This window comes from Monodelphis domestica, chromosome 5 (genome assembly GCF_027887165.1).
Source record: "Monodelphis domestica isolate mMonDom1 chromosome 5, mMonDom1.pri, whole genome shotgun sequence".
Lineage (NCBI taxonomy): Eukaryota > Metazoa > Chordata > Mammalia > Didelphimorphia > Didelphidae > Monodelphis > Monodelphis domestica.
The window spans coordinates 292771061-292784365 of record NC_077231.1 but is presented as its reverse complement, the minus strand read 5'-3'; the positions used below and the strand labels follow the sequence as shown (position 1 = coordinate 292784365).

The window sequence follows — 13305 nt, the reverse complement described above, 5'->3', positions numbered from 1 at the left end:
GGATAAAGTGTTGGGCCTAAGAGTCAAGAAGATCTATGTTCAAATCTGGCCTCAGACATTTATTATAGCTGCACGACTCTAGCTAAGTCACTTAACTTGTTTGCATTAATCCACTGGAGAAAGAAATGGCAAGCCATTCTAGTATCTTTGCCAAGAAATCCCCAGAGGCAGTAGCCCAAAGACTACGATATACTGAACAATAAATTAAGGCAGAGAAGAGAAATGACTTTCTAAATGCCACAGAGCTATTAAGTCAGAACTAGAATTCTTATCTTCTGACTTCCAGTTTCAGTGTTCTTGGTGAGGTAGTATTAAAAAATTGAAAATAATTACAAAAAACGGTGAGCTAAAGAAATTGTTTCTTATGGTGCAGTAAAAGACTCCATTACATTTAAGTCCCATAATACAGAGAAGCTGGGAAGACATATGAACTGATTCAAAGTGAAGTAAAAAAAAAATGTGGACCAGTGGTTCTCAAACTTTCTGTTCAGGATTAAGTTCCTTTTACACTTTTGATTATTGAGGGCCCTCTATAGAGCTCATTTATATGTATTTTTATCTACTTATATTTATCATACTAGAAATAAAAAAAACATTTTAGTATTATTATGGAAAACATGTGGTCTCACTGAAAGTCTCACCTTAGTTCACTTTAAGAACCATCAATATACATAGTGATACTAAAAAGACAAATGAAAAAAATAACAAAAAATGAAAAAACGGAATACCCTGCAATTATAATAACCAAGGTTGAGTCCAAAGAGAGGAAGAAATGTCTCTTCCTTCTTTCTTTGGAGTGCTACTAGCATAGAACACTACCTATAGAATCAGATTTGGTCAATGTATTAGGCAGTTTTGCTTCCTCCCCCCTTTTTGATTCTTTGTTATAAGGGATGGTTTTCTGGGAAAGTGATGGAGAAGGAATATATTTAGAAATTAAGGTGAAGTAAAAAACAAAAATAGCAATAAAATTCAAAAAGAAAAGTCAATTACTCAGATTCTTATGATAAAAAAAAAAATGAAAACTATCCATTCCAACAATTTCAACAAAAATCAATCTACAATACACCTCAACAAGTGGTCATCCAGTTTTTGCCTCAACACCTCCAATGAAGGGGACTCTGGTACCTTTCAAGGCAAGAGCACTTCACTTTTGGATACATTTATTAGGAAGCTTTCCTTTACTTGAAGTCCTACCGACCTCTCAGTTTTGAGGTAGTTTGATTTTTATTTATTATTTAAAGGCCATATAAGATAATTTTCTTTATAGGTCTGAGCAGAATGGTGCAAACTGAAAACAATTTATATCTGCATTAATCCACCCCATCCTCAAATATGCTACATATTAGCCTATATTCCTAGAGATAATGTCTTCTAAAGGTGACGAGTTTAATAGTATATTTCTTCTGTTTAAAACCAAAGCCTCTAAAATTTTAAAGTATGACTGCTTCAGAAGGTATTTCTCTCACTGAGAAAGGAAGCATGTTTTCTGTTTCTTTTCCGAGAAATAATTTTTCTAAAAAAAAAAAAAAATCAGAGATTGAGCATACACAGTGCTCAATAGGGAAAAAAATTGGAGTATTTATTCTAAAGCAATTGTTTCAAAATACATTTCTTCGCCTCCTTTGCCTTTAGCTTCAAGTTAAAGGGCCACAATGGTAACATATTCTAGCATGAAGAACACCTGATACTAGCATGTAAAATTTCTGTCCTAGTTTTTATTGCTCAGACTACACTTTTCTAGATGGTATTCTCTTCAGTTTGTAAGTCACTTTAGTGTATATATGTACAGCCATGAACTGGAGTCCTTTCTCTGCACCTTTTTTTTAATAAGAAAACATCTACAAATCACATAATTTCAAAGAATATAAATTCCTACCATGGCAAGGGCTTCTGCATCCTTAATTTCAAGAATAGTATCTGACAGTTGGGCGAGGATCAGGAAAGGCTCTGTGATTTCATTGTTAAAGAGAAGTCCTCCACCTTGAGCCTTCTTTTACCAAAGTAGGTGTAAGCACCTTCTCTTCAATTTAGTCTTAAGAGTTGTTGTTTGGAGATTTTAAGTGACTTCCTGGGGTCACATAGCCAGTATAAAACCGAGGCAAGACTTGAATCCAAGTCTTCTCAACTTAGACTAGCATTCTATGCTGTCTTTTGTCTGATACACAGTAAATATTAAATGTTTGACATGTGAAATGAATGGGGATGAATTAATATATTTTTAGGTGTAGTCATTTGTAAGAATGTATTAACAATTCTATTGAAAATAAAAGTCCTATGAACAGTTAGGTGGCCCACTGGATAGCAAGCCAGGGCTCAAGACAGGAGGTCCTGGGTTTAAATCTGGTCTTAAGATACTTCCTAGATGTGTGACCCTGGTCAAGTCGCTTATCCCAATTGCCTGGCCCTTACTGTTCTTCAGCTTTAGAGCCAACTGGCTTTAAGACAGAAGGGTCTTGAGAAAAATTCTTAGGGTTTTAAAGTAGTTCATAATAAAATATAGTATAGTACAGTCTTAACACGGAGTTGGAAGACCTAGATTTTGTACTTAATTGCTACTTACTGTGTAACCTTCAGTAAGTCTATCTTCCCTGGCCTCAGAAGGAAAAATTTTTTCAATCCCTTTCTAGCTTGAAATCCTATAAATGAATAAAATAAACCGTATTCCCAAAATAATGAAAAATTTGGACCTGAACAAATTTGTTCACCCATGCCCATTTTTTAGTGCTTTAAATGTCAAAAAAACTAAGTAGTAGTTTATCCTACGAATAAACTAAGAATAAAAGTCATCACACTAGATGGACACCATGGCATGTGCTAAATAAAAAAATGCTGCAATCAGATGGAGTAAATATGTAGCAGCCTGTGAAGGAGTGGATCAGACAATGATAATATACTCTTATCTACAGCTTTTAACCCCATTTCCCATTTTCCCCTATTTGCCAATACTAAAAAAGAGGTGGAAGAAACTTTTTAATGTACTTTAAACTGGATGCTGAATTAAACTTAAGAACTAGCCCCTGAGGAGCAGCTGGGTAGCTCAGTGGATTGAGAGCCAGACCTAGAGATGGGAGGTCTTAGGTTAAAATTTGGCCAGACATTTCCTAGCTGTGTGATCCTGGGCAAGTCACTTAACCCCCATTGCCTAGCCCTTACTGCTCTTCTGTTTTGGAGCTAATACACAGTATGACTCTAGGATGGAAGGTAAAGGTTTATTAAAAAAAAAAAGAAACAAAAAGAACTAGCCCCCTGCCATTTCTGGTTTAAGTTAGACAACTGTGGGCATATAGCAGAGTCTGGAAGGAATCACAGGCTGGTTATGCCTGGGTCTATATGAAGGGTAGCAATTCTAAAGTTGCTTCACCAGGCAGTGACTTAGTGTGAACAACCCTTGTAATAATAGCCAGTTAAAATGAATGTGAAAGTTTTTGTGCCTTCAGGATATTCTAGGGGCTATGGAGACAGATGAAATTACCTTATATAGGGAAAAGACAGATTTTCAAGGGCTCATTAAATGGTTACTGTGCACCTAGACACACAGGAACAAAGCCTATTTGAAAGATTTGGAGACAGACCTGGATTCAAATAGTTTTTCTAATACTTGCTATATCTGTGACCACTAATAAATATCACTGGGCCTCTCTGAGGTTCACTCTCCCCAGGGGAGGTCTTTGAAGAGCTGAATGTTGTATGTAAAGCACTGGTGAAGACAGCTTAAGTATCTCTTTTAAAACTGTCCTTTCTATGAGGCTTGGAAGATAAGATGCATATATTCTAATGACCCCTTGACTTCTTCCTCAGTAACCTAAAGATGTATTCTCTTGTGTCCAGAAAAATGCTGTCAAGCTATTGAAGCTGCTCTAATCTAAGGGACCTGTAAGTTTATGAAGAGCTGTATGAATGTCAGCTATTTTCATTCTTATAGAAACAGTCACCAGAAACTTTTCAGACAGGTTACCCTGAATAGTAAAAATAATAATCCTAAAAGGTAGAAAAGATGACAAACAGCATGGGAGAAAGATGATACAAGTTAGAAATGTCTTGAAGAAAGACTACAAACCAGGAACTGTGATAAGTACTTACAATTATTGTCTCATTTGATTGATACAATCACCCAAGGATATAGATGTTATTATCAATTCCCATTTTATAGCTAAGGTAACCAAGGCAGACAGAGGCTAAGTGACTTGCCCAGTGTCACAAAGCTAGTGAACACCAAGGCTAAATTTGAACTTAGATCTTCCAGATTCTAGGTCCAGTGCTCTATTCATTTCACCGCTTGGCCATTTCATTGTAATCTCATAACTACCAGTAGAGTAAGAAAATGTCTAGCACCCACTGTCAGAAGAATTTAAATGTCAGGTTGTTTCGGTTGCAATTCGAATTGAAGAATATGAAATAGGTATTAAGGACACTATAAATCTTTAAAAGTTAGCCAACAGGAAAGAATGCTATAATGGGAATTTAAATAATACTTAGCAACATTAAACAAATAGGAAGTAATGGTCCCTATATCCCAATGATATACAGGAGTTTATATTACATTACTTGAAATTACTGCTACCAGCAAATTTCGGGGAATGGAACCCTACCAGAGAACTTTAAAACCTTTAATACTCAGGCCTATTTATATCTTAGAACCTTCAAAACAGTGATATCTTAAATCAAATTCAGATCTTTTATTCAGTTTTTAAGAAACTGTTCTCAAGGAATAATATAGAATTTTTTTAACTTAAGCCTACCAAGAAATTAAGAAAAATGTAGGTCAGGGGATCACAATTGCAATTAGAAAATGTTATTTTATTTCCAAAGCATCTTAAAAAAACACAAAATAAACCAGAGTATTACTGAAAAGTAAAATTTCAGAAGAGTTGGATTATACCTCACCACATTGGGCCATTTTCCCAGGTGACCCTGCAAGTAACCATACTATTTGCATCAATCTAAGTGGGAAGTATCCAGCTACTATTAGAAATGATCTCTAATGGCATCACATATATTTGTCCACCTTGCTTTCTGTCAGCCCACTTGTGCTTTTGAAATGATTTTCCATGAATACTGTATCTCAGAAAGATTAAATAAATACCAGACAGAGCCATCAGGTTACCTATCAAGCAGGCCTTCAGCATGTGCTCTTCCCAATGTTACACTGCTAGGCCAAAATATAATGGAAATCTGTTATTTCTGGGATGATTCTGAGGACCTCAACTCAAAATCTGCCCTGATACTTTTGACCTGGAACCTTAGTGAGGGGGTTGCACACAATGGCCTGCCTGTGAGGCTTTTTCTAGTTCTAAATCTTGCATGTTACAGCATCATACCCTTCAAGGTGGTAAATCTAATGGAATCAAAGTAAAAGAATATATTTATATCATCAGTTAAGAAGCTATCTAATACTAAATCACTTGAAGGACACTGGTCACAAATGTTCATCTTAATCACCATTCTTATGTGAAAGTACAATTATCTCATACTTGGGAAAGATGTTAACACATTATAAATAAAGATTCTAAAAAATAAAGATTATACAAACATGATTCAAGTCAGTATGGGAATAAATTCAGTAGGGTAAAAAAGTGTTCTCACCCCCAATGGTACTCTCTTGAAATTCATGAAATTGGCCCTTCACAAATCGAAGCACAAGACTTGATTTTCCAACAGCAGATTCGCCCAGAAGTACTAGTTTGAACTGGCAAATTTTATTCCCAGTATTTGGCCCATTGGGTCTTGTTGCTCCTCGATTAGCCATGTCCAAATAAGAATAAAGTCCCTAATTTCAGGTTCTTAAATGGTAGACTTCCAGGATGCAAGTGTCAATATTTTTCTTTCTATTGGCAATAATCTGTTAATTAAAAACACAATGAATATTAAGTTATTAATTGTAGAAAACAAACCAAAACCAATATGAATTACTTTAATAAGTTTTGATCACAGTATATTTCATGAGTTACTCGATTTTCTAGGAAATAAATTTCATTTATTTTTATAAAGTTTGCTAATTTTTAATTCTGCCATTAAAAATGTTTAAGGATTATAATCTTTGAAAATTATCCCTGTGCTACTGTGGGGACACTTTATTTTGTCACTATGGAGATGTGGATTGCACAGCTATGTTCCTATATATTTTTTCAGTAATATCTTGCATAACATGATATACATATACATATTTTAAATCATCCAAAAGTATAGGCAATATAGTAGTGACTATTATTAAAGATAATAGCCAAAACTATTCTTTTAATTTCAATACTTGTTACCTACATACCTATACTTTTTCTCTATACACTTATTAAAGTCACCGAACTTACAAATACTTCCAATATGATTTCTGACCTACTCTTTTAGAAGGCCTTGGATTCAATCATCACTTAACTTTTATTACAATGTAGAAGTTTTCATAATTAACCATCAATAATGAATAAGTATAATTCATTGTTCTTAGAAAGCAGTTGGGTGACTCAGTGGATGGAGTCCTGGGCCTGGAATCAGGAATACCTGAATTTAAATCCAGCCTTAGACACTCACTAGTTGTGTGATTCTGGGCAAATCACTTAACCTCTCTTTCATTTAGTCCACTTGGGAAGGAAATAAATCACTCCAGTTATCTTTGCTAAGAAAAGTCCATCTGTAGTCAAGAAGAGCTTAGACATTCAGCTGGACCAAATGACTAAACAACAAATTATTCTTAGGTCATAAAACACATGTGGAAACATCTGCCTACAAGAACCATTCTTAACTAATGGGAAAATAGCTTACTAGGTGTGCACATCATGGGGACAATGATTAAATGCTAATGAAATGTCTTGTAGACTTAAAATGCACTAACACACCTATCTAGGATATGACCTGGCAACAGAAACACTCCCTAGTTGTGTGATGTATGATTTCTAAAAGTGCCTATTAGATTACTGAGCAAGGACTTTATGTTTAGACTTGTTAGTTATCTAACAGTAAGCTCTTTGAGGGGAGGAACTTTTTTTGACTATGTACATACAATGCAAAGCAAATATAAGGAACTTGACAAGTGCTTCAAGTCAAGTCAACAAGCATTTATTAACTATCTACTATGTGTATATCCTAGATATTTAATAAATGTTTATTGGCTGACTGCCAGGCACTATGCTAAACTGGAATTAAAAGGAAGACAGTTCTCAATTCTCAAGCTCCTGATTGAATGAACTGCTATACTAATTCCAAAATTTAAATCAAAAGGCTGGAAATTGTAAAAAATTAATCTAGCCCTGTTAGGTTGCTAGTAACAGCAATAAGAGATTCATAATTACAATGGTCAACATTTCTATTGTATTTTAAAAGTTTGCAAAGCACTTTACAAACATCTCAGTTTATCCTAAAAAACCTGAGAGGGAAGTGTTTTGTTGTTTAGTAATTTCAGTCTCTGCTAACTCTTCCTGACCACTTTTTGGGGTTTTCTTGGCAAAGACACTGGTTGTTTGCCATTTCCTTTTCCAATTCATTTTATAGATTAGGAATCTGTGGCAAACATGGTTAAATAACTTGCTCAGGGTCACCCAGCTAGTGTCTAAGGCTAAATTTGAACTCAGATCTTCCTGATTTCAGGCCCTACACTCCATCCAAGGTGCATCCTAGCTTCCCTAGGTGCAATAATCACCTTTATTTTACAGATAAGTAAATGGAGGATGGAGAAAGTAAATTATTTCCCCAGTTTCACATTGTTAATATCTGCAGTAGGATTTGAACTCATGTCTTCTTTACTCCAAGTGCCATACTAGTTCTACTACTTCAATGCTTTAAGAGGCCACAATGCTTTAAGATTAAACCCTTAACTTCAGTCTTGGCAATGTGTCAGGGCAGAGGCAGTGATAAGGACTAGGCAAAGTGGGTTAAGTCACTTGCCCAGGGTCACAAAACTAAATAGTATCTGAAGTCACATTTGAACCCAGGACCTCCCCTCTCTAGGCCCCTCTCAATTCACTGAGCTGCACCTTCCCTCCCCAGACAACTTTAAAAGCATTTTACTTACTAAAATTGTAAAGTTTGCATTTCATTTTGCACTAGTGACTTTCAGTGACTATTTTGATGTTTAAAGTTTAGTATTTGCTTTCTAATTAACTAAAAAGATTATCAGAAAGATTTAATTCACTTTAGTTGGGTGGACAAAATTAAGTATAAATAATAAAGATAGGCTTTCAAGTCTTCATATTTACACAAGATAAGGCTCTCATATCACACCACTCATTTCTAATGGAATATTTAAATTATTTGTCACAGTATTTTAAGAATTTGAAAAATAGTTAAGTGAATGATATCAATGGTATTTCCTCCCACCCCACATTCCAGCAGGCTTTAAAAACAATTCCGAAGTATTAAAATATAGACAAAGTAAAAAATTACTTTATGGCTCAGAATAATAATAGTTAATGATGATATAGCACTTTAAGGTTATCATTTCCCTTTTCAGAGAGTGCCTCATTTTATCCTCAAAAAACGGGACTAGGATATCTTGCCTTTGATTTTTTTAATTATCTCATAAGTTTTTTGTTTTTAACCTTTTTGGGAGGGGTGTGGGGCAGAGATCCCAACTGGGCAACCTCGACATTTACTCCCAACCTAGGCAAAGAGGCAACTCAGTCACCGAGGGCCCCAGAAGTATATAGTTAGAATTACAATGGTTTTTAAAAACGACAGCGATCTCGGCATAAAATGATTTTACCTACTAGACAACACCCAGTCTTTACTAAGTGCCCTGCACCCCGCCAGCGGCTCGTGAAAGGACCTTGAGATGATCATTTCGTCCAATTCCCTCACTTGGCCAAGAAGGAAACTCTCGGCCCGGAGAGTTCGGGAGAGCAGTCCGAAGCCCTCCGGGACGTACCAAATGTCTGCGGACCTGGGAGCCCTGCCACATCGGAAACATCAATGGAAGGATCCGCGGCCCCCCCCCCGAGTTCGCATTAGCCCAAAGGGAACCCCAACAAGTGGACGGCGATGCTCAGGCCCCGGTGCGGTTCGGCCAGCCAGGGGAGGCCCCGGGCCGCCATCTTGGGCCGGGAATAGGGACACCGACCGGGCCAGGCCTGGGGCCCGCGACCCGCGGCCCGCTCGGGGTTCAGCGCAGCGCAGCTTGGTTCGTTACCTGGCGCGGCGGGACGGCGTCTCCTCAAAGACGAGGACCGGGGCTTGGCGTCTCGTCCGTGGCCTGCCTGCGCCTCCTCGCGCCGCTCCCCTCCCTCAGACTGGCCGGTGCGGGGTTCGCGCCGCTGGGGCCGCCCCCGTCGGGCTCCGTCCCCGCCTCCCGCCGCTCCTCCCCCTCGGCCGGAGCCGGGCGCCCACGGCCCTAGCCTCCGCTGCCGCTTCCTCCTCCGGCTCCCCCAAACTCAGTAGCCCGGCGCCTTTCGAAACCAAAACACAAACACCAGCCCCGGCGCGACTGCCACTTCCGCCCCCCGGCGCCGACCCCGCCGCCGCCACGTCCGCGCACGTACCGCGAGGCGTGTGACGTCACTTCCTATCGCGGACCGGCCCCTCCCTTCAGTCGCTCTTGGCTCCGCCCCTCCCTCGGCTCCTCCTTGCTCGCCTTCCCTTTCCTCCCACCCGCAGTCTCTGCTCCGCCACCTTGGGAGCGGGAACTTGATCCCACAAGTGTTGTGGCCTGCCCGGGCTGTCCCACGCGGCGCACCTCTTAGACACCTTAGTGTCGGATGCAGTCTCAGTACCGCCCTGTAAGGGCAGGAGCAGTCTTGGGCTTAAATCAGGCCACTGTGAGAAACCCGACTGCAGGCTTGTATGTAGCACTTTCAGCTTTTCAAAGCGCTTCCCTTTGTAGGAGCCTAATCGTTCATCGCCCTGGCAGGGGCATCTTTTTTTGGCACCTTTTATCAGATTAGGGAAACTGAGGCAGGGAACTATGAGACAATCTGGTCAGCACCATCCTCCAGGTTCGTCGTGCCCGAGGCCAGCTTTGAGCTCTTCTCTGGCTCCTGGACCACGCTGCCCCCTGGGATGCCCAGCTGCCTCCTAAAGCTCAGAGCTTTTTTTTCTCCCTGGAAGATGGCCACTGATGGAACTGAGGCAGAGCTTCACATCATTTGCTGGAAGAGAGGAAAGAAGCCTTGGGAGAAGCTAAAAGGTCGGGCCTGGTGAATAAAAAGTCAATAACCATCAACCTGACACCCCCCACCCCCTTTGTGCTAGGCACTGCACACCAAGCATGACCACTCATCTCCCCGTTATCCTGCAATCCAGTTGACTAGTACATATTTGTGTTTTGTCTTTGCCATTAGATTGTGAGCTCCTCCAGGGCAGCGGCTACTATTAGCCTGGCCCTGAGTAGGGATATATTTAGTGATTGATTGTTGATATGTGGAAATGTGAAGAAATCTCTGGACTGGAAGTGCTTATCTCAGAGTATTACAGAATTTGAGAGATGGAAGGAGCCTTATTTGCTTCCTGGCTAACCTCAAAGTCAAAGAAATATCTTTGTTTTGATGCTAGTATTAGTAAACCTATGGCACATGCCATAGGGGGCTGCTCTCCCTCTCTCCATGCTCCTGAGGACATTTCTCATATGACCTGCCCCTTTGCCCAGTGGCCCAGTGAGAATGCTTCATCCGTCCCCTGTCTAGGGTAAAGTAGGGAGCTCACATACATTGTGAGAGTGCAGTTTAGGCACTCAGTCTCTAAAAGGTTCACCATCACTGGGATAGACTTATATGCAGGCACTACCCTCTTGCCTCCCATCCAGGCACTTAGGCCAGTAACCTTGGTGCCATATATCCCACAGTCTCCCTAGTCATATGTTCTTTCTTTACCCATAGCTTGTCTTTTCTACCGTTGTCTTTTACACACAGACACACACAGACACAGACACACAGACACAGACACACACACACACACACACTCAGTTTTTCTGGTTTCCTTCAAGACTTAACTCATATCTGACCCACATGTATGTGTGTATATGTATTCATACATATATGTATCTATACTTATGTATATTGTGTCCACTTTGCTGCTTCCTTATTTTATCACCTCTATTACAATAGCCTTTAAAAAAAATAACCCTTACCTTCTATCTTAGAATCAATAGTAAGTATTGGTTTCAAGAGTGGTTAGAGTTAGGCAATAGGGGTTAAATGATTTACCCAGGGTCACACATCTAGGAAGAGTCTGAGGCCAGATTTTAATCCATATCTACTATCTTTAGGTCTGGCTTTCACACCACTAAGCCACCTAACTGCCCCCATTCCTGTCATGCTGTGAAAATGATTTTTCTAAAAAATCATCAACTTCCATTGGTTCCCTATTATCTCCAAGATCAAATATAAATTCTTTTTGGCATTTAAAACTCTTCAAAACCTGGCCTTTTCATTCCATTCCTGGCTTCTTATATTCTGCTGACTTATATAAACTATACAATCTAGCTTTAAGGTCCTACTGGTTTTTCTTGCTCACAAGGTACTTTTCCTATCCCCATGTCTTTACTTTGGTTTATTAGCCTTGTCATGGGCTTGATACAATGACAAAGCTCTGTATTTTAGGAACATTGACTCTGGGGAAAAGCACTTTAGAAGGGAGATTTTTCCAGTGAGCTGAAGAATAAAGGACAGGAAAGTCCAAGTGATTGACTTATGGTAGAGAAAATGGCAGGAGGAATCCAGCCAGGGGCTGGTCTACCTGGCAGAAGCCTAAATAGATGGGAGAAACTTTTTAAAAATTTATTTTTTTTTGAAAATTTTAATTTAGGATATTTTTCCAGTTACATGATTCATGTTCTTTCCCTCCCCTCCCCCACACTCTTCCCATAGCCAAGGAGCAATTCCACTGGGTTTTACATGTGTCATTGATCAAGACTTATTTCCATATTATTAATATTTGCATAGGGTGATCACTTAGAGTCTACATTCCCAATCCTATCCCCACCAACCCATGTGATCAGTCAGTTGTTTTTCTTCTGTGTTTCTACTCCCACAGTTCTTTCTCATAAGTCCCTCAGAATTGTCCTGCCTCATTGCATTGCTGCTAGTAGAGAAGTTCATTATGTTTGATCATGCTACAATGTATCAGTCTGTGTACAATGTTCTCCTAGTTCTGCTCCTCTCACTCTGCATCACTTCCTGGAGGTCGTTCCAGTCTCCATGGAACTCCTCCACTTTATTATTCCTTTGAGCACAATAGTATTCCATCACCAACAGATACCACAATTTGTTCAGCCATTCCCCAATTGAAGGGCATCCCCTCATTTTCCAATTTTTGGTCACCACAAAGAGTGCAGCTATGAATATTCTTGTACAAGTCTTTTACCTTATTATCTCTTTGGGGTACAAACCCAGCAGTGCTACAGCTGAGTCAAAAGGCAGACAGTCTTTTATCGCCCTTTGGGCATAGTTCCAAATTGCCCTCCAGAATCGTTAGATCACAGCTCCACCAGCAATGCATTAATGTTCCAATTTTGCCACATCCTATCCAACATTTATTATTTTCCTTTGCTGTCATTTTAGCCAATCAGTTAGGTGTAAGATGGTACCTCAGAGTTGTATTGATTTGCATTTCTCTGATTATAAGAGATTTAGAGCACTTTTTCATGTGCTTATTGATAGTTTTGATTTCTTTATGTGAAAATTGCCTATACATGTCCCTTGTCCGTTTATCAATTGGAGAATGGCTTGATTTTTTTGTACAATTGATTTAAGGGAGAAACTTCTAAGACAAAAGGATATTTAAGATTTGATTATATCTACCAATTCTGTCTAAGTTGGGATCATTGTGTACTTTAAGGTTTATTGTTCCATCTGTCATGGGCATAGTACCCCCAGAAACTCAGACAAACTATTATCAGGGAAATTCCTTTGCTCCCTTACACCCTCTGACTCCCAACCCAAAACATCTGACCCTGTGAGGATTATCCTCCTTTGATTGTCCCATTGATTTGAGATGGACAAAGAGACACACCTCATCTATCCGTCTTCCAAATCATGAGAACCACCCCCATGCCTTCAGGGAAATCCCCTCCCCTACCCCTTGCCCCAGAGTCAAGCTCTCATTGAATATAAAAACCCCAGAATTGAGGCATTGGCTCCTCTCATGCTGTGTTGCTTGCCAAAAATTCAACATTACTATTAAATCTCTCTTTAAGTTAAGTTTTGGAGTCTTGCGTTCTTGCAAAAGGTATACTTCCCAAACCCCAGGGGTACATCTCTGCACCCCGCAAGTCTAAGACAAGGTCATTCTGGGACAGCCTGAAGGCAAATTACCAAGGGACAACGTCAAACTTAGGGGTTCATTAAAACAGTTGTCAGCCTGCTCACCTTGGATTCTTAATTTCTC

General features: G+C 39.6%; 1 protein-coding gene across 1 annotated transcript in view; it reads right to left on the bottom strand.

Annotated features, from left to right (window-relative positions):
- The window catches only part of RAB5A (RAB5A, member RAS oncogene family), a 40786-nt gene extending 31532 nt beyond the window's left edge, over positions 1-9254 (bottom strand). The window contains exons 1-2 of the mRNA XM_001369686.5: positions 9116-9254; positions 5587-5842 (exon numbers count right to left, since the gene is read on the bottom strand). Coding sequence (XP_001369723.1) covers positions 5587-5749 — 163 coding nt within the window. The 5' untranslated portion in view covers positions 5750-5842; positions 9116-9254. The remainder of the gene's footprint in view (positions 1-5586; positions 5843-9115) is intronic.
- Between the last annotated feature and the right edge of the window lie 4051 nt (positions 9255-13305).